General features: G+C 24.7%; 1 protein-coding gene across 1 annotated transcript in view; it reads left to right on the top strand.

The window, feature by feature from the left end:
- The first annotated feature begins 235 nt into the window (after window positions 1–235).
- Window positions 236–22,834, top strand: part of LOC128964785 (transcription factor Sox-14-like) — a 27,025-nt gene continuing 4,426 nt past the window's right edge. The window contains exons 1-5 of the mRNA XM_054311422.1: window positions 236–328; window positions 778–851; window positions 1,018–1,066; window positions 1,407–1,476; window positions 1,586–2,302. Coding sequence (XP_054167397.1) covers window positions 236–328; window positions 778–851; window positions 1,018–1,066; window positions 1,407–1,476; window positions 1,586–2,302 — 1,003 coding nt within the window. The remainder of the gene's footprint in view (window positions 329–777; window positions 852–1,017; window positions 1,067–1,406; window positions 1,477–1,585; window positions 2,303–22,834) is intronic.

Below are 22,834 nucleotides of genomic sequence, written 5' to 3'. Positions count from 1 at the left end.
ATGACAGCATAAATTAATTGAACCAATTAATCAAAACATTTAGCATATAATAAATTCATAGCAAATATTAAATTTCATTTAATCAAATTATTGTTTTCTTTAACAATATTTAATCATTTATATGATATATACAAAATTTAGATAACAATGTGTTTACTATAAATATAAAATAATAATATTTAATTCATATAATTATAATTGATTTAATATTTTGGTGATAGAGTTGGCGTTCAAAATGAATATAACTTCGCTTAAGAACAGTCTCAACGATCACGTGAAGAGACCGATGAATGCATTTATGGTTTGGAGTCGCGGACAGAGACGTAAAGTAAGTATTATTTTTATTTATATAAAGTTTTAATTATTAATTATATTTTCAAATAACTAATTAATTATTATCTGTTTGTATAAATTTCAAAATTTCTATATTTTGTTGAACATATACAGTACTATATAACATGAAATTGTTTTCAATGTTACTTTTTAAAAATAAAACTTACTAACTATTATGCAATTCTATAAAATAAATGCAATTAATATTACTTTAATACTATATTATACTGTATACCATACATGTATAAATGATAAATATTCTTAATTTTTATATTTTATTTATATTATAGAAAATCTATTTTCTATTTTTACATTTAAAAAATTTATTAAGTTAATATATATTATTTTTAAAAACATTAAAAAACTTGAATTTATATTAATTATTATATATTATATAAATTATTAGTAAAAATATATTTTGCAATATAATAAATACAATTTTAGATTGCATTAGAAAATCCCAAAATGCATAATTCAGAGATCAGTAAACGATTAGGAAATGAATGGAAAAATTTGAGGTATGTTTAATCATAATATACATACGGGTGCTCAGCACTGCTCACACTTGATTAAACCACTTGTGTGACAACCATAGCGTAAATTGCTATTTTTGTGGTACAAAACAGTAACTAATTGTATAAAAATTATTTAATTTGTCGTCACTTTTGTGAACTAACATAACAGCGATGTCGAGAAGAGACCGTTCATTGAAGAGGCAAAACGTTTAAGAGCCGTATGTATTGTAAAATTTGTTTTGATTTTTATCAATATAACAAAAATTGTATTTTTTTATTCAACACATCGAGTCTTTTCATTATTCACACAAATACATAGTAATTTCCAGTTCAATAAATAAATATTTATAGTATTTTATCAAATAGTTTTATATTGTGTGACGTTAGTCATATTTAAGGCATTTAATTTGATATTATAATACATATTAAATTGCAATGAAATTACAACAATAATTAAAATCCATGAAATGTTAATAAATTTTTATATTATTATTTTATTAATTATAAAAAATCTATAATATATTAGTTAAAATAATAATTATAAATGACTTATATTAGATGCATATGAAAGAACATCCCGATTATAAATACAAACCCCGTCGTAAACCTAAGCATCTTATGAAAAAAGGTATAACTATTTTTATCATATAATGATTATAATATGCACCTGTAGCTTACATGTCAGACAATATAAATTAATGATGTTTATCCACACTTATCTTTTATACAACAATCAGACAGATATCCATTTCCGATGCCTTACATTCAGGCGCCTATGGATTACCTGAATTTTCAGGCGGCCGCCGCTTCTCTACCGCGATCTTTATTTCCACCGCTGACCCCATCATTAGGTTTGAATCCATTCAATGAGGCGTACTTTCCGCCTATCGACACTAGTAGAGCAGCTCCGGGACATGAGTCAAATATAATGGATCACCCGATGTTTGCATCACATCATCACAACCATCAAATGTCCGGTGAAACCAAATTAGGATTAACGGGTGGTTTTGATATGAAAAGTCTACTGCTTTCGGGTCATAATCACTGTCAGAATAATACGAACCTCAATTCACAGCAATGTACGGCACCATACAATCTACTGGTGCCCTGTAGTTGTGCAATGCATAGTAACACTCCGACACCGGGAGCACTAGGCTTGCAATCATTGGCGTCAATAGCACAGTCATGCACTGGCACATCAACAATATCATCGACATCTCAATCTAATAATTTAATCCGACCGGTGGTTAAACTACACACCAGCGCTGGTCATCGACCAGAAAGCGATCGCAATAAATGCAACAGTGAGTCGCCGTCACCCATCGGGTTTCGGATCAATCATTCAGCCGCTGCATTGAGCAACCATTCATCGGCGTCTTCGAGTCCCTCATCTCCAGTTCCCACACTCACTGCCTCGCATTTGTTTGGACTTTATTCTCATTATTTCACAAATGGTAAGTGTTTTTAATTGTACTCAACTATTAAAACTTGACACAAAATATTTTACAAAAATTGATCAATTATATGGTGTCAATATCTGTATATTAATATACTATTTATATGTATTGGTGGGATCAGCTGCCACTGGGATGAGACCCTTGACTAACACATCACTCACGAGTCCCACAAAGTCAACTCCCAGTGCGTCGATATACGACTCCGGTATGTGATTATGATGTCCACATTCAATATTTATTTAAAATACCATACATTCAAAACCATAAGAGGCAATTGTATAGCATTAAATGTATTAACCGGTAATTTAATAATAATTTAATTCTTGTATATCATTAAATATTTGCACACAATTTTTATGTATAGTATTTTAGTCATTATATACAGTATATATATATATTATATTATATTATATATTAATATATATAACAGTAAATTAAATTATATAATTTTATTTCAAAAACAACATTAAAATTATTATAATTTTTATTCATTTATATTATTGAATCTCTGTTTTTCTAAATGTCGAGTGTATTGTAAATAATTTAATTTTTATTTTATAAAAATAATAAACGAGAAAACTAGCAAATATGTCAAAAATTTATTTCTTATCTTTTATATCAGATAGTATTATTTAATATATAATGTATGATATATTATGTAAGTATGTAATATATTAAGGACTACATAGAGATATAAAATAGTTGTTGAGTCGGGAGGAGGCGTATGATTATACTATTTCTATGAATACAATCACATTATATTCATGTCTTGATATGCCTTACTATCGTTTCAATCATTGATTCTGTAATATGTACGGCAATTGAGAGATAAGTGCAAATTAAAGACATTGTAATGTCTATTATGTTGTTTTGGTGTCGGCATTATAGCACATACATAATAATCATACATAAGTTTTGACCGACAGATAATACCCGACACCAGTGTCTAATCACTAAAACCTTATTACATAAATAATACATTTATTTTCAGCTCTCAAAAGACCAGTTTTTTACTATCATTTGAAAATACACGTCTAATCTATACCTTTCTACTCTGCAATCAATGGTACACCTCTTGATTAAATAGTGAACTCAAGTGACACATTAGCAACAAAATTATTGTTAAAGAAATGGTAGCACTTGTTATGTCCTATTGTTGACAAACTTTCCATTTATTGCCACAATTCCTTGATATTGTCTACCGATTCCCTCCTATTTATTACAGTTTCAATAGAGAGAAATAATTAGCTAAAATGATAATAACGTATAAAAAACAAACACAATTTATATACTGTATATAATGTGCATAAAACATATAAATATTATATCTATATACTGTATAATGCTTGTTTATAGTAATAAATGAAAACTATCTTTTAGTTTTAATGACATTTGTATTGTTAGCCGATATGACATCAAGTTATATCATATAAAAAGATAAAGTAAGACATAACTAGTCATTGAGTTTTTTGATGGCTAACAGTATTATTAGTATTATTACAAAACAGACAATACTTTTCCCCACATATTTTTGTATCGCTTTTGAAAATCGTGTCAATAAATATAGTATGAAGTTTTTGGTACATACTGTATATTGTATGATACATATTATATGCTGAATAAAAATGTATGCCTCCAGTTATATATACATATTTTTAGTGTTATAGACTTTTAGGTACGGGTGCTGAAACATATATATATATATATATATATGTCTATGATTGTGGTGATGGTATGGTTTTATCAGAAACAATGAACATAACACTGTTTGTGACAAAATGTCAAAACGGAAACGTTAGGCGCGATAATAGGTCTGTGCTTTAATACAATACCCATTTATATCAGGATAACAATAATACTATGTATCCAATGGTGTATTATTGTGTATTGTTATAAATAGTTGTGAGCGGGGATGACATAACTATTAAATTGTGTCATCAATGGCACTGATACCTACCTAAACCATAACTCTTGCAGTGCAATATAGTTGGATAAAAACAGATATAAACATAAAGAATATAATATTAATTTATATAACGTGTCTTTCAAATCATCTCATATTCCTATATCTCATGTTTGGCATCGAGAGTAATATTACACACACATAACCAAACATTCAGATTATTACATACCGATCCTCTAATAATAATAATAATAATAGTAATAATAATAATAATCTCTCAGTGCTATATTAGACCTTTAGGCAATTTCGGTGATATTTTTTCAAATCCTTATATATATATACTACGGTATACAGTATATATTTGAATAAAACTTTTTATATGACTGAGTGCTAGTGTTAAACATCTCTCTCTCTCTCTCTCTCTCTCTCTCTCTCTCTCTCTCTCTCTCTCTCTCTCTCTCTCTCTCTCTCTCTCTCTCTTCACACAGATATCTCATAAACTATTATTTTATATTTCATTTCTATATAAACTACAAACGAAACATATAATATATTATATATGTATATATATTGCATTTTCTTTCAATTATGTTTTTTGATATCAACAATCAAAACTATCTCCACATCTATTTTAATAAAAATCTAAACAATTATTTCCTTAAACTGTTATATTATGAACGCTTAAGTTTTCAGGCAATAGTCAGTTAGTCACTAACTATTTAAAATAGTATTTGTTATTTAAATAATAAATTCTACAGAAAATAAAAAGCAAACAAAACTAAATAATAATAATATAAAAAACTAAATAACTAAAGATTTATTATTTATGTGTGTATTTTGTGGTAAATAAAAGAATTGTAATAAAAATAATACAAAAAATTAAATAAAAACAAAAAGAGGGGTTGACTTCACAAAATCAATTACAACAACTCACGACTTAATTGATTACGAGAGCTGTTTCTTGGACTATGATTTAGTGTAAGAGGTGTATGTGTGAGGCATATAAAGATAGATAGATAGATAGATAGAGAGATAGAGAGATAGATAGATAGATAGATAGATAGATAGATAGATAGAGAGAGAGAGAGAGAGAGAGAGAGAGAGAGAGAGAGAGAGGAACTGTTAGTTTGTGATCAGAGCATAACAAATAACAAGTAGCCTTATTTAGGCTTAACATCACTTCACTGTATGTATATATATATATATAGAGATAACTAAACTATTTTGAAGGCATAACAAAACCAATTCGCTTACAAATATTTTTTTTTCTTTGATACACAATTGAAAAATTAAAAGCTTAAGACCAACAAAAAAAGCTGACACAAACACATATCGGGATCTCCAATATTTGACTGTTTCAATGGCCAATGTTATGGTCAAAACCTAATCAGACAAATGATAAATTATGGCCTTCGGCTGTCTCACAAGTATTGCAAAAAAAGTTATGATTTTTTTAGTTAAGTCTTAAGTTTAAAAAATCTTTTAAAAATGTTATTTAAATAATTTAAACATACAGTTTGAGAAGAGAACCATTGAAGGCAATGATTGTATAATTAAATTGATTTTGAATTGAATTAAATGAATATACAGTTTGATCCTTAATCCTGGTTTACATAAGAGTTAGTTTTTAGTTATTTGAATACATAGTATTTAAATGTGATTTAAGACATCTGGTTTAGGTCAACAAATTTGGTATTATTACAGATGACTGTTAATTGTTATGTGATGTTTAATCCGTACAATCGGTTATATTGTCACACATTGAGAGACTTTAAGAGTGACAGTCAAGTCCGCACATCTGTGACAATATGGCTATTCTTCCGTTTTCCCAATATTTTCAATATATAATTCACTAAACTGTTTGATACAACAATAGGACAGTTTGAATACAATTTCTATATTAACAATAATAATACATTGGTATCATTGAGACTGAAAGACAGGAAAAAATGGGACAAAAGTTTTTTGCCAATCATTTTTACTGTATATGAGAGACATATTCATAATATACTATAGTTTTATACTCAACTTTTCCTATTGTATAACCTTTTATATTGCTTAATAATAAACTGCTTGTTTGACTTTATTGTTATATTCAATAAACATCAAAATCGATTGTATTTTAGGCCAGATTTTTAATACAGAGAAAAGTTATGTGTTATGATGTGTTATATGTTTGGCATACCGTCTAAATGTATCGCTTCTCCAGTCCATTATGTTAAATGTCAGTTCATATAATAATAATATCATTTCACAATAAACACAAAAATTGTTATAATATAGTTTTGTATAAATGAAAAAACTCATATTAAATATTGTATTGTAAATATATATATATATATATATATATATATATATATATATATATTGTATTGAATTGTATATACAGTATATTGAGGCAAAAAGATTGATCAAACATAACAATAAGCTAACAAACAGACAGTTTTTGTTTTGTTGCTACATATTTGCTATTATTTTATTGTATGATATATTTTATATGTTTTTTTATTTTATTGATTGAAATGCTATACAATTGTATTCGAATATCAATCGACTATCAATTTAATTCATTGTGTTTTACTATTATATATTTATTTTGTGTGTATGTATAGTATAGACAATATTTATTTCAAATGTTTTTTTAAATACTAATAGTATGTTTAATAATCATTGAATACTTTTATGATAAATTCAATTCATTTTTATTTTGTAAACTCAATATTACAACAAATAGCACATTAAATAAATTATTTAAACAAAATACAAATAATTTATAAATTTCTCTATTTAACTTTAATAGTACAGTAATTGTCTATTTATATTTGACACTAAAGTATATATAAATTGTCAAATATTTATTTACATAAATTTTAAATACTCTATATATACAATAGATTTATTACATTATTTAGCAAATAAATTAATTTTTTTATCTTATAATAATTAAGACAATTTCTTTATAATTTTTCCAGAAAATTTAATATTATTATTATTATTTTAATACAGTATGCGATATAGATTACAAGTAAATATAATAATTTTATAAATTGTATGAAAACAGCAAAAATTGTTTAAAATATAATAATTATTTTAACATAAATAGAAATTTAAGAAAATAAACAAAACAGACAATAATTTTTTGAAAAATAGTATATTGTTTAAGTGAATACACCCTTTTAAATGCAATTTTTACAAATATTACAACTATAAGAGTTTTCAATAGTGTTTTCAAAAATATTTGCGATATTAAACACAAAATCATATTTAATAATAAAATAATGAAATTCTAAAGTTTTCAAGTGATTGTATGACAATAATAAATAAAGAGTTATATTTTTATTATTAAATAATTGTTTAAATGTGATGATAATAATAATAAAATAATTTATTTGTTTTCTACTATTTTTAAAGTGAATAAATCATGTATTATATAATAACATTTTTTACCATTATTGTATGAAAATGTTGAATAGATATTCAACATTTGATTTACATAATGAAAAAACACAATAACCATAAGTTATTATTAATACAAAACAATATAATAAATTTTTAATTCATCAAATATTCTGCCTACTTTATAGATATTTTAATATAAATATTTATTAAAAAATATTATTAAAAACAAATTTAAAATGATTTAAATGTTCCCATTATTGTCTTTTAAATAAATCTTTGTGTTAATTTTACTGTAACTATATAATTACACACAAAATAAATACAAATATAATAGATTATTATATAAGAATATACTGTATATGAATTGTATTATATGTATATTATATAATGTAACCAAAATGCAATCTTTTTTTAATTCTTAAAAATTAAAAAAATAAACAATACTTTTTTAGAGTTTTTTAAACATTATTATTGAGTTATTATATTAATCGTTTTAAAGTTATGAATATAATATCAAAAAATATATCATAAGTAAATATTTACATAAAATATAATCAATGTCATATATAGAAGTTTATAATTATTATATACATTTCTATGAGGTATATACTGTATAAATTCCGATGAAATGTATTATTTGTCATATTTATATTTTTTTATCTAACCGTTTGTGTATAAATACTGCATGTCTAGATGTAAATAAATATCATTTAAGTATATCATTTCAATATTTATATTAAAAAAAATAAATTATATAATACTTAACTTATAATTAGGGCAAAAAATCATGATATCTAAGAAAAATCTAACTAATAATTTATAATGTTATGTATATGTTTTTAAATAATAAAAGACAGCAATAAATATATCATTTTATTTTATTTTGACTAATTTTATTAAATATTACTATTTATATTATAATATATATTATATAATTGTATAAATGTTTATAGCATAATATACGTCTCTCTGTCTCTCTCTCTCTCTCTGTCTGTCTGTCTGTCTGTCTGTCTGTGTGTGTGTGTGTGTGTGTGTTGTGTTTATCAGAAAACATTTGATGTATTGTAGAGTCAAATATGCATTTGACTGACATGAATATAATTACAGGTATAATAATGCCAATAAAAAGATGAGATGTCATGTATTAAATAAGTACGTAAAACAAGATATAAATACAAATAATAATAAATATGCTATAAATTTATATATCATAAATGAAGGTCATTTACAATGCAATATATTTTTTAAAAATTATTTAATAGTAATTTGTTTATTATTATAAATATATTGAAAAGAACTAGTATTTAATGTATTTAGAGCTATATATACATTATTTTTCAATTGCCGATTCAGTTTCACAATAATATAAGTGACTTTAAATCATTGCTTTTAAATGCAATTATTGTGTGGTTTGCAAAAAGAAAGTCATGATTTCTAAAAGCATTGTATAACAATGTATATCACGAGTAAAACACTGGTATTATATAAGTTATGTGTACTTTTACAAACATAAGGCTGACCTCAATTGTGAAGTGCTGTCAAATACATAAATTTGGTTAAAATCATATTTATATATATATATTGTATAACAAACTGAATGCATATATAACTTAAATGTTTGTGTAAAACGCCTTCATTTAGCGCTAAACAAAGCATTCTCTGGCCATCAAAATGTTCAACTGTTTTGTATTGTATTTAATTGTATACTTAAATAACTTAAAATAATAATAATAATAATAATAAAAGAGTATTGAAAAGATTTTTTTATTTATTTATTGAGTCTCTCTATGTATTTGACATAACGATCTCAGATTACATTAAATGCATGACCACCTCTTTTACGTGTATTGTATGGCCAGTTAGCCGGCATAACATGTTTGTCATTATTAATTAAGAATATACTTTATAGTCACGACATGTATATCAATAATAAACATTTATCTTATATACATCTAACTGTTTATTAATATATAAATATATATCTATACATAACTAATTTATAATTTAAACTATTTATCACAATTCAAGCATTAAAAAATAAATTGTTTAACTATTTCAAAGTATTATATAAGTTTATAATTTTTAACATTTCATTTTTAACACATTATTTTGTATTACAAAACAACACAAAGAAAATATTACTCAAAAATACTGTAATTCATATATAGAGAATCACTTTTTGGCTTCAAAGAGATACCTATCCCCTCAATGAATCCCTATCCCTCAAAGCATCCCTATCCCCTCAATGAATCTCTATCCCTATCCTCTTTTAGCAACGCCAAGCATTTATCGGGTAATCATCGCTAAACACGAACACAATCATCAAGTTTTCATTTACTTTATTATTATATCTTATATTAAGATAAATAAGTTTGTGTTTAATGTGAGACTTGACTCTTGTCTTCAGATAATCAAAGCTATTGAAAAATGCGTTGAGTTTTTAGCTGAAAATTATTCCTCAAAAAATATTTTTAAATGTTAATAGAAATCGTGAACTAAACGGTTTGCAGTATTTGTGTTTGCGATTGAATGCCTTAAATGAAAAATTTCATTACTAATTCATTTATTAGTTATACAATTTAATACATTACAAGAAAAATAATAAACATTGATTTTAAACATTATATATAAATGTTTTGTGTTGTGAAACACTATCTAATATAAGCAAATAAGAATTGCTTTTTAATATCGATGATTTTGTATTTGACTTTAGACACTAAATAAATGATAAATAATTATACACATTGGCACCGGTATCTGTATAACTTATACAATATAAGTTGTACAGTATAAGTGTGGAATAAATCAAAATAGATATATATATATATATATATATATATAGAGAGAGAGAGAGAGAGAGAGAGAGAGAGACCAGTTTATTGTGAAAAGTTGTATTTAAAAGTGTTTCCATATATTATTATTGAGAGTCTCAATGGGCACTAGTATTCACATTATTAGTAGTTAATGCAAACAGTATTATTGTAGTGCAACTGTTAGACGAAGAAAATCAATGGTAGGTATTTTTTTGTGAAAACATGTACGGTATGTATGGGCAGCACAGGTATGGCTGAATGTATATTACAAGGAAGGATTTGAATGCTTAAAACCCATTATTTTAAGAGCGATTGATAGTGAGTGACATTGCGTTATACACTGTGTTTGATGCTATCTCTTCGTGTTATTCACTTATACAGAGATCAGTAATCACTGTCTTCACAATAGGGCGTGAATGAAGTGTGTGTCAGACAAGTCAATGCCTAATAATGGCTTAAATAATAGCAAATTATAACCAATACATACCATATATATATATATATATATATATATATATATATATATATATATATATATATATATATATATTCTACAGTATATTGATGTGTATATACAGTACTCATGTATTATATATAAGTATAGTATACACTGTATTGTCTATATTTTTTGAGATACATTCAATCAGACACTAGCTATTCATGTAAAACAACATCAGATAACTATGCAATGCATACCATAATTATAATTCCAAACCAATTTATATCATATATATATATATATATTTATTTATAATTTTATATTATTGATAAAAAAAATATATAGTAAAATAACTTATTTCAAATAAGGCAAACAAATACGTTAATACTTTTAATCGATATTTATGAAAATAAACTAAAAATAATATAAATTAATTTTTAAAAATTCTAATTAAAAGAAACTTTGTTTGCAGTTTAATATTATTTTAAGTTTAAAAATGCATTAGTAATAGTACAGGACCTCCCGGTGCTAATAGTAATGCATACAATAATGGTCAGTATTATATTTTATCATTAAAAATTTTACATATAAGTTGTGAGTACATTAAAACAAGATAATAAAGCCATAATCATATCTATCCTAAAGTATGTTATATTATAGGTTAAGTCAACATTAACTATACTTCCTGTGCCATTGTTTGGCAATTGAATTTAGTATAGTCTAAGACACAAACACATATAATTTGGTACATTATTTGGTTGTCTATTATTTGTTAGTTTAAAAAACACTATATTGCTATCTAATATATATATATTTATATATATATATATAATACTACACTGACCCCACAAATAATTAACTGTTATTTATAATAGTGATAAGTGCACGCACCGGTATCATAACCAAAAAAAATCACAATCACTAACCTGAAACACTTAAAGTGAAATAATATAATTTTAGTCAAATAATGGATAAAATAATAAAAAGATGAATGACTCTCTCTCTCTCTCTCTCTCTCTCTCTCTCTCTCTCTCTCTCTCTCTCTCTCTCTCTCTCTCTCTCTCTCTCATTTACTTACATAAGTCATATTATACATATTTGAGAGACAATAATGTGTTGCAAAAATGATTATTATTTATGATACAGTATAATGTATTTTATATATTAATATATGTTTTATTGTATCGCTTCATGAGATTATTTTTATGAGACTATTATATAGTAATACATCAAAATAGCAGTTTCTCTACTCTTTTTTCTTTTATATAATATCATAGTTTCTTAAATTTAGTGTACTTTTTGATCAGTGAATGACTGCATAAGTATTGATATAATGTTGTCTTTTATATGAGAAAATGTCATAAACTTTTGTTTAGATGAGTTGCCGCACAATAGTTATGTATATATTTAGAGAGCCGTCGATATATTGTCCAAATTATAAGGAAAAACAACGTTTAACTTATTGAAAACATTGTGGTTTAAAGCATAGGTAGGTAAAGAAAATTACTTTCAAATTATAGGTCTCTGTCATGTTGTGTATGCCTTCAAATAGGGTCTTCACAATCATATCAAAAGGTGCAAAACCAGGAGCTAATGCTTTAAATAACTTGCGGTTTGGATCATAAAAACTGGTAAAAAGTATATCATTTACTTTTTTTGAAAAATATTCATAACTTCTGGCACTCTATTGTTAAGTCTAATGTTATTGTTTGACAATAACTTATATACTATACATTGAATTGTTATAATTTCAATGGTTTTCAAAGAAATAACATTACATAACATAGCATTATACTGTACTTTACATACAATATGTGATTATATAATATATAAAAATAAATTACATATTTATAGTTTAATTAAAATTTCATTTTATTGTTCAGCTAATTGAACAAACTTCAATTAAATGTCTATTAATTTTCAAACAGTTATTTGTTAATAAATTGACAATCAATTGATTTACTTTTATTTTGTAACACTTTTATTAAATTTTTAACTTTAAGCAAACACTACAATTGTACACAAAATACAATATAATATACAATTTTAATGTTTCCAAAAATAGTTTAAGCAATCAAATAGACAGCAAAATTCAATTTAAATCAATTGAATGAACATCTGTGTGTTGTTTGAAAAGACAAAGATTTAGCAGTTATTTATTCAAACAAAATATAATCATTCATTCATTCATTCAAATAACCAAAAATGACAATTGATTTTTGCCATTTGAGAAAAGGCTTCACAAAAAAATCAATATATTAAAAGTGGTGTATATTTTTCAATGTGTTATATACTGTATATATATATAAGTTATTTTGCAATTCAATAGCAATTAGAGATTTATTGGCTTATTGTGTGCACTGCCCGAAGCAAATCACTCTATAGTACTGTAGTATTGCTTGAGTTTAGAAATATAACACTTTTTTGAAAAATAGAGGAAAAGTAATTGTAATGCGAAAAGTCATTGTCAATAGAGTTGTTGCACTTTTCATATACAGTAGATTTAAAAATTAATTTACAATAAGAGAGAGAGAGAGAGAGAGAGAGAGAGAGAGAGAGAGAGAGAGAGAGAGAGAGAGAGAGAGAGAGAGAGAGATTATAAATTAAAATAAAGTGTTTTACAGCAAATAAAAAAATTTACAATCTATAAGTAAAACACAAGAAATAGAAAAGTATAAAAAAAATATTATTTATTATTTATAAAATATTCAGTGATGCAAACACTTTATAAATATAACAACAATTTTGCCGACAATTTTTCATCAATTGGTTTTATGTAATCATAAATATACAGTATTAATAATGACTAGACTTCAAAATTAAATGTCATATTCATCATATAATGTTGTGATAAATTTTGTACTAATATTATATTATTTTTTACATTAACTATAAATTCATATTAAATGAAAAACAGTGAGATAATAATAAAGATAAAACTTTTTCAATAACAAAAGTAAGAAAATAATAATAATAATAATTTTTATTACATTTTGTAGACTCAATTTTTTTTAAAACTTTGAAATATCATAAAATAAACTAAACTATAGTTTCTTAGTCTAAACCAAACAACACAAATGACATAAAAACTAGTATTTCTTTCTATATCTCAATGTTTAGTATATGTATTGTGTTTACTTTAATAGATAAGAAAAAAATATATTATTATTATTTGATATTTTTTTAGAGAATTAAATGTACAAAAAATTTATTATTTACAAAAAACACTGCAAAAGAAACAGAAAAGTATGGTTTTGTTATATTAATAATAGTGTAAATGTATAGCATTAGTGTAAAGTTAAAATATATGATAAAGAAAATACATTATAAAAAGATGGCATAAATGGAGTCATAAAATGAAATGAATTGAAAATAATAGAGAAGTTAAGCTCTCATCTATGGTCTCGGGTTTCCATAAATCTATGTTTTTTATTGAATACAACGTAAATCTGCAAACAAAACGGTGAATCGGTCTTTGAGGACAAACCATCTCTTTCTGTCTAACTTTTCATAAGAGTTAGATTTCACTGTTATAGTCACTGTTATAGTCACTGTTTTTTTGTGTCTGTGTTTTGTTGTCATGTTTTAAAATTTTGTTAACATCTCCCGAGTAAAGAGCTTATTATTTAGTCGACTATAACAGGAAATAACATTCACTAAACATTTGAAGAGATTATAAACACAGAATTACAAAAATATATACTGACTTGTGTTGTATGGATATGGGTCTGGTATTGAAAACTGTTATTATTGTCAATACAATAGGGGTACCATATTTTCAGGTACTGTATCTCTATGTATGTATGTGTGGCCTATTCTGTGACTGTCTCGTCAAAAATGTTATGACTATTCTTGGTGTGTGTCATATATGAATGCAATTCCCAAATGAATGGATAGGCGTTACGCCAATCAAAGACAAAAATACAACTAAAAACTGTTTGACTTTTATTTAACACACAAAACACTGTTTTCACTATAATATGATATAATATAAAAATAATCATAATATCCATGAGTTAAAAATTGAGATTTTTGTGACGTATATGACACACAAGTCTTTTATCTCACAACTGTCCGTTTTTGGTGACACACACACACACACACAGTCACTACAACTCTTATCTATTAATATAAATTTATATATTATGTTATATTATGTTCTTTATATTAACCAAAAAGTTTTTGTGAATGTCTATAATAATAATAATATCAAAAATGTTCACTAAATTCAAACTGCTCTCTCTCTCTCTCTCTCTCTCTCTCTCTCTCTCTCTCTCTCTCTTTCATAGACTATTCAATGTTTATGATGATGATTATTTTTATGATAGTATATATTTATCAGTTATGAGTAAAAATGAAATACAAACAAACAGTTGATTTCTATTATGAAATGTCGGTTTAGTGGCCTTTTTATGTACGCTTTATATTAAATATTTTTGAATCAAATCAAAAGCATCATTGCTTTTCATTTATTTATTTTATTGAAAACTCATCCAAACGGAAGACTAAAAATCTCAATGCTTTTTAAATTAACAATCAATATTCAGGTCTGAAAAATACAAACTTTGTTAATCTTTGAATAAAATTCATTTTTTATGTATTGTGTTATTATTATTGTACTGTAATATAATTAAAAACATAAAAATTATATTTAAACTTTCTTTTTGTGCAATAGTAAGATAATAATTGTGACAATAGTTTGTTTTTAGTGATAACAATTTGTGTATGTATGTGTATGTATGTGTATGTATGTGTATGTATGTGTATGTATGTGTATGTATGTGTATGTATGTGTATGTATGTGTATGTATGTGCATTTATGTGTATGTATGTGTATGTATGTGTATGTATGTGTATGTATGTGTATGTATGTGTATGTATGTGTATGTATGTGTATGTATGTGTATGTATGTGTATGTATGTGTATGTATGTGTATGTATGTGTATGKATGTGTATGTATGTGTATGTGTGTATGTGTGTGTATGTATGTGTATGTATGTGTATGTATGTGTATGTATGTGTATGTATGTGTATGTATGTGTATGTATGTGTATGTATGTGTATGTATGTGTATGTATGTGTATGTATGTGTATGTATGTGTATGTATGTGTATGTATGTGTATGTATGTGTATGTATGTGTATGTATGTGTATGTATGTGTATGTATGTGTATGTATGTGTATGTATGTGTTATGCAATAATTTGAATGTTTTTTTAAAGTTCTTTTCATATCAATATAACATGAATATGAATTGTAATGAATATTTTATTATTAACTTTATATGCAAAACACATTACAATATTATGTTTGCTTAAACTTTTTCAAATAAAAAGTTTGCTGTATATACAATATACAGTATATTATTTTAGTAGTTTTTAGTATATTATACTTTATATAGGCATTTATACAAACAATTGGTTCCCAAAAAATATAAATTAAATTAGGGTTTTGTGAGTAGCTTACTAAATGATTTCAAGTTTTATTTATTATGTACTATAATAATAAAAATATATTATTTATTATTATTGAAAGTATGGTTAATAAAAATAATAATAATAGTTATAATAATAATAATAATAATAATAGTTTTAAAAAGATGAAAAAATTTGTCGTTTTATGTTATTTCAAAGTCCCAGTACTGGGTATGGCTCACAACGTTTAATATAATTTTCTCTTACTCTCTCTCTCTCTCTCTCTCTCTTTCTCTCTCTCTCTCTCTCTCTCTCTCTCTCTCTCTTTCTCTCTCAGCCTAATATTGTGTGTTTGATAATAAAAAGCTTTATTTACTTTATTATTATTAGTATAACAATATATTGAGTTCATTATAGATAGAAAATGAGAAACTTCACATAAAAATATAGATGTTTTAATACTTTTCTCACATACAATATAAATATACTGTAAATTACAACAAAAAACATTGTCATTGCACTTATGTTTGAGTTTACATTATAAATACATCACATATACAGTACAAATCTATCTCTATGTGCTTTACTTTTTATATCTAAGTTTTGATGTAAATAAGTGATGTTCATATAAATTATATGAGACAACTCTTTATTGTATAATATTTTTTAAAAAACAGCATAAATATGGAGAATGACTTCAAAAATTATAATCAATTCACATATAGTTTATTCTATATATTTTTAATACTTTATAAAAAGCGGACCTTTTATTATACACTGAATAAAAATATGAATTTTGTAAATACTGTATATATACTGTATATATACTGTATATACTCTCTTTCTCTTATTAAAAATTGAATGAAATGTTTGGCAAAATAAAAGTCAAATTCTCCTCAAAACTGTCAACATTTAGTGAAAGGCATCACCAGAAGAGATTCAATGATAAAATAAGGTTTGCCTTTCAATTGGTGTCAATCTTAACTCTCTCTCTCTCTCTCTCTCTCTCTCTCTCTCTCTCTCTCACACACACACACACACACACACACACACACACACACACACACTCAACAACAACAATCAACACACAAAACGACTGTCTATTTATTAAATGCAGTCCTGACTATAAACTGATTAAAATATTTTGATTTTAAATTCATTGTAAAAATGAGATTTTTCTTTTACTTTTTCTATTTATTTATAAGAAGTTATATATACAGTATATATTATATATTATATATTTTATGACACAATATTATTTAAAAAGGAAAAATATTATGACTTGAAGTTTACCATCCCTTTTCTCTAACTTTTTTCAATTTTTATAATAATATTATATATTTTTACTTTATATCTGTATAGTTTATACTCCATTATTTATTTCAATCAAAAATACTTTTCTTTAGTTAGCAATACATATAACTATATACATAAATATACATTATATATATATAAATGCAGTAAAAAATTAATGTTATTTTCTATTTTCTATAATAAAAATAAAATAAATAAAATTTTAATGCAATAACTGATGAATAATAACTAAGAAATAGAGGAGAAAATTCAGATTGAGTTCATATTTTTTGAGTTATAAAGCAAAAAACTTTTTTGACTTCAATTTATTGTTAATATTCAGTATTTGTTATATGACTGACGTATAAATCATTGAAATTTTAAACTTTTATTTTTTAAATGCAAAAAAACTGTGATTATATTTAAAATCATCAATACATATGTTGTATATTAAGTAATGATAACACTAGTTAAAGGAAACTTTATTTGCATATATAGCTAATACAGTATTTTTTATAAATACACATAAATTTACAGTATATGTCTATTAAACGTCTCACTCGTTATCAGTTGTTACTAAAGACTAATAGTAATAATGAATTTAGTCATTACAGTCATTACAGTCATTGCTTACTTCTATTAATAATCAGTATTTTTTGCATCCAATATCCGACCCGTAAATATATAGATAAAAAAAGAAATACAGCAAAAAATTTGTTTAATAATCACCTAATTATTGGTACCCATTAATAGCTATACATTAGGTATCCCTAATAACGTTAATGTATATTATAAAACATTATAATCTAATGTTAAGTTTCTTTCTCTTTACTGTATTTTTTTGTTGAATTAATATTTATCTAATTTTTTTGTTATCAATCGCTACAAAAAGCAAACTCAAGTTCCGATTCAAGAAAATGAATACTTTTTTAGTGATAGTAATGCTTAGTATGTGCTGTTGTCTAATGTTTAGTCATAGTATGTGTCAGTTTCCCTACACTTTATGTCCTATTGTATAGCAAAGTGCATGGAGTGGTGCATCACTTCTCCATTCTCTCTGTCTCTACAACTACTGTACAATACTTTATAAGTCTGTATTTTTTAACGGCACTGGTATTACTGTCACTACCGTTTCGATTCACCAGTGCTTCGATATCGACACTTCCGTTTCAATGAAAAACCTCTGAGAGAGACAACAACCAACTCATAGAGCACTGTGTGATTGACACCGAGTATTGTACTCAATGTGCTCTGGTATCTAATACATTCAGTAGTTATATTTGACATAAAACCGTTTGAACCATAAGAGAGAGAGAGAGAGAGAGAGAGAGAGAGAGAGAGAGAGAGAGAGAGAGAGCAAACAATACTATTGATGGTGCGGTTGGTTTTTGTTATTTCACTTTCTGGAGGCTATTTTGTCAGTGAGAGGGAGAGTGTTTGGGTCTAAACTAATATTCAATTGCCAACCAAACAGTTATATTGCAATGAAGATCCTCTCTCGGGATTTCTTTTTGGATGAATTTTAATAAAGTTGTTCAAATAATAGACATTTATATTATACTATATAGAAGTTTACATATATATACTGTATATACTGTACATCAGTATATTTTATCACAAATACGGCACACATATGAAGACAGAGTACCGACACTTCACATTTGTAAGCTCTGGTCTAACAATTATTAGCGACCACTCAACCAACACAAGACTTGGCGACAACAATATCCTATTCATAACTCTTAAAGATATATATTTTCTCTTTTTTCATTTAATAGTATCTAATATTATATTATATCAAATACAGTATATGATATAGTGGTTGTGGTAGTAGTAGTAGTAATAGTTGTGTGTTTCTATCCCTTTTTCACGAGAAAAAAGTATTATATATTTATATATATAGAGTGAATGGTGTTTGGTGTCTATATGTGATAACAAAACAATAGCCAACAACAGTGTGTTTGTCGATGCGATTGCATTTTGCCATTCAATTGCATCAAACAATAACTCAAACACATATAGTACAGTATATACATCAGAGTTATTGCACTAACAAATATATACACATTATATCAATATCAATGTTGAGAGAGAGAAAGGAGAGAGAGAGAGAGAGAGAGAGAGAGAGAGAGAGAGAGAGAGAGAGAGAATTGTGTTTATAACAATAACAAAAATAAATTATAAAGTTGTGAGAAATTAATAAAACTAACATTTCAATCAAAAACTTGAATGAAAATATCAAATTCAATAACTCTTGGTTTCAAAAAACCTATTAGTTTTTCTCATTCTTTTTAATTCTAAAATTTTACTATTTTGTGATAAAACTTTTATTCTCAATAGAAAAATGTACATAAAATTTACGCCTGAGTTAACCCTAATTGAAGTGTAGTCTCTGGTAACATCATATACAGTAGTGAACAACTCATATATTGAAGAGAGAGAGAGAGAGAGAGAGAGAGAGAGAGAGAGAGAGAGAGAGAGAGAGAGAGAATATGAGGTACAGTAAGGTGTGAATTGTAGTCACTATTAGATATGATGTTAGTATTATATAATGCATATATAAGTTTTATTAACACCAAATATGAGTGTCTATAGCCATGAACTGTGGAAAATATCATATCATGTGTGAACCCATACTTGTCATACCTCTAGTAGACCTCTATTACTCAAACCAACAATATTAATGTTTGCTTAAGAAAATAGTAACTTTTGTTTCATTTTTGTCTCAAAATATAATTCAACCGCTCTTTTGATGTGAGAGACAAATACATATTATTATATTATATATAATATATATATATAAACCACATTAACAATTTCTATATATGTGTAAATAACAAATGATATGCCCGACTGCTTCACATACCACCATCACCTCCTCCTCCTGAGAAAATCACTTTTTGTACGATCACCTCCACCGCCACTATCACTGTCAGCAACAATGAACCACTCATTTACACTCAATGTATATATATCTCTCTCCATTGATTTATATGACTATTTGCACATTAATATTATAAATAAATGACAATTCCCATTGTTTGTCTTTTTATCGTATTTTTCTATTACTATTATTATTATTTAATAATCTTTATATACTAATATAGCTTATAAGCTATACTGTAGAATATATATATTATATAATAGTATATATTGTGTGTAACAAAAATGACCGAAATATATAATTTATATATTTTGTTAAAATTGCTTTTCATTTTTAATTTATTTAACCACATTTTTTATTATGTTTGCTAAACATTAGTTAGTTTTCAAAGAATATAAAAAACAAATTTTTAAATTTATTATTCTGCTAAATATCATTACTATTACTTTGATTATATAACTTAATAAAATATAATATTAATGTTATAAAACTTAATATATTATATACAGTATATTATATTGACAATATAAGAAACATTTATACTAATAAAAATTAATTTGATTGATTTGTAACCATTTATCAAATTATAAATATTAAAAATATTTAAATAAAGTGATTTTATTATTAATAAATTTTAATACAATAAATTTACTGATATTTATTCATATTGATATAATTAAAAAAAACATCCAGCTTAATCATACTATAGCAATATTATAATGTAATATAAATAGTATCACAATATTTTTATTATAAAATATAATTTATAAAATTACATACTGTTTTGTTTATTCATTAACATTATTATTATAATTATTGCCATAAATGATAAAATGATAATATTATTGTAATTAAAATTTTAAGCTTCTTAAATAATTATTTATATGTATAAATTAATTTATTAATTAACGATTCAATATTTTTTTTAAATTCTATGCATAGGTTAAAATATAAATTTTTCATAATTATATTATTATAATATTAATATCGATAACATTTTTTGCATTTTGAAAAATAGAAATATGATTTATTTTATTTTGGTGTTAATAACAATTTATTGGTTATTAAAATAGATTATTATTAAAATATCATACAACTATTGTTAATAAACAATACTAAAAGATATATACAAAATAATGGTAAAAAATAAATTGAATAGTTTATTGTCGCAATCAATTTTACTGAGTTATTGTTACAATAAATAGATATTTTAACAAAATAAAGTGTTTTTTCATTTGACTTATAAACACTAAATAAATCAATATTTTGTAAATTGATATGCAATACATTAAAAATGATATAATATTTTTATGTGTTATAATAATGTGTTATATAAGTACATATGTATTGATATTTTGATATACAATTAGTGGTGACAATAGCTTATTGGACCAAATTTATTACAGACTTTATATTTATATGAATAGTTATTATTATAAATATTTCTAATAAAACCTATAATTATATACACAGTAAAAACTTAATGAATTACACTTAATTTGCAACTTAATAAAAACATTATTAAATATTAAATTTAAATATAATAAAAAAATAATTTTTTAAAAATCTTATTAATGGAATATAATAAAATTAGTCATAAAGTTTGAAAATAATATTATAACTTTCTAAATACACCAACTCATGAATATTCTGATCATTAATTTATATCAAATGAATTTATTGCATACAATAAGAGTTAAATTGTAATGAATTATAAAATTCAAACACTTATTGCATTTATGATGTTATATAAGCAATAAAGAAAATGATGAGCAAAATGAATGACTTGTTTGTAAGGTTACGACCAAAAACAGTACAAAACTTTGAAAAGGGAGAAAAATAGTGATCGTATTGGAAAATGCATTATTATATACGATATATATCAGAGATATATTGATTGTCAAACTCTGGCTCTCTTACTCTTTTCCGTCAATCTTAGCATCACTTCATTTATATTGACCATTAAGTTATAGCGTTTATTGTTGACTATCCACTACATGAACCAATGATATCCAATCATCTTTAATAGTACTGTTAGATCTCTCACATATAAATTATTACAATACGATATCACCATAAGTGTAATGAATGGCATAACTGTTAAGAGGATTAAACATATATAAAAATAGTCCGTAAACTATTGAGTTTATGCCTAACATAATATAGACGGTCAGGCATTCAATATATCGATGCTTTTAATATCACAAAACACCAGATATTCTATTTTTTATTCAATGGCCATTCATATACATCAATAGGTTTTTACTAAAAATTTATATAAACATATAAATATTATAAATATTATAAATGGCAAAAATTTCGTTTTAAAATTTTTAATAATAATTTAGTTTTTTATTATTAAAAGAACTTATGTCTCAATCGTT

This window comes from Oppia nitens, unplaced genomic scaffold (genome assembly GCF_028296485.1).
Source record: "Oppia nitens isolate AA-2021 unplaced genomic scaffold, nextdenovo-longstitch-racon4-pilon3 scaffold9_pilon_pilon_pilon, whole genome shotgun sequence".
Lineage (NCBI taxonomy): Eukaryota > Metazoa > Arthropoda > Arachnida > Sarcoptiformes > Oppiidae > Oppia > Oppia nitens.
The sequence above is the reverse complement of the archived record's forward strand: the minus strand, read 5'-3'. Positions and strand labels throughout refer to the sequence as shown.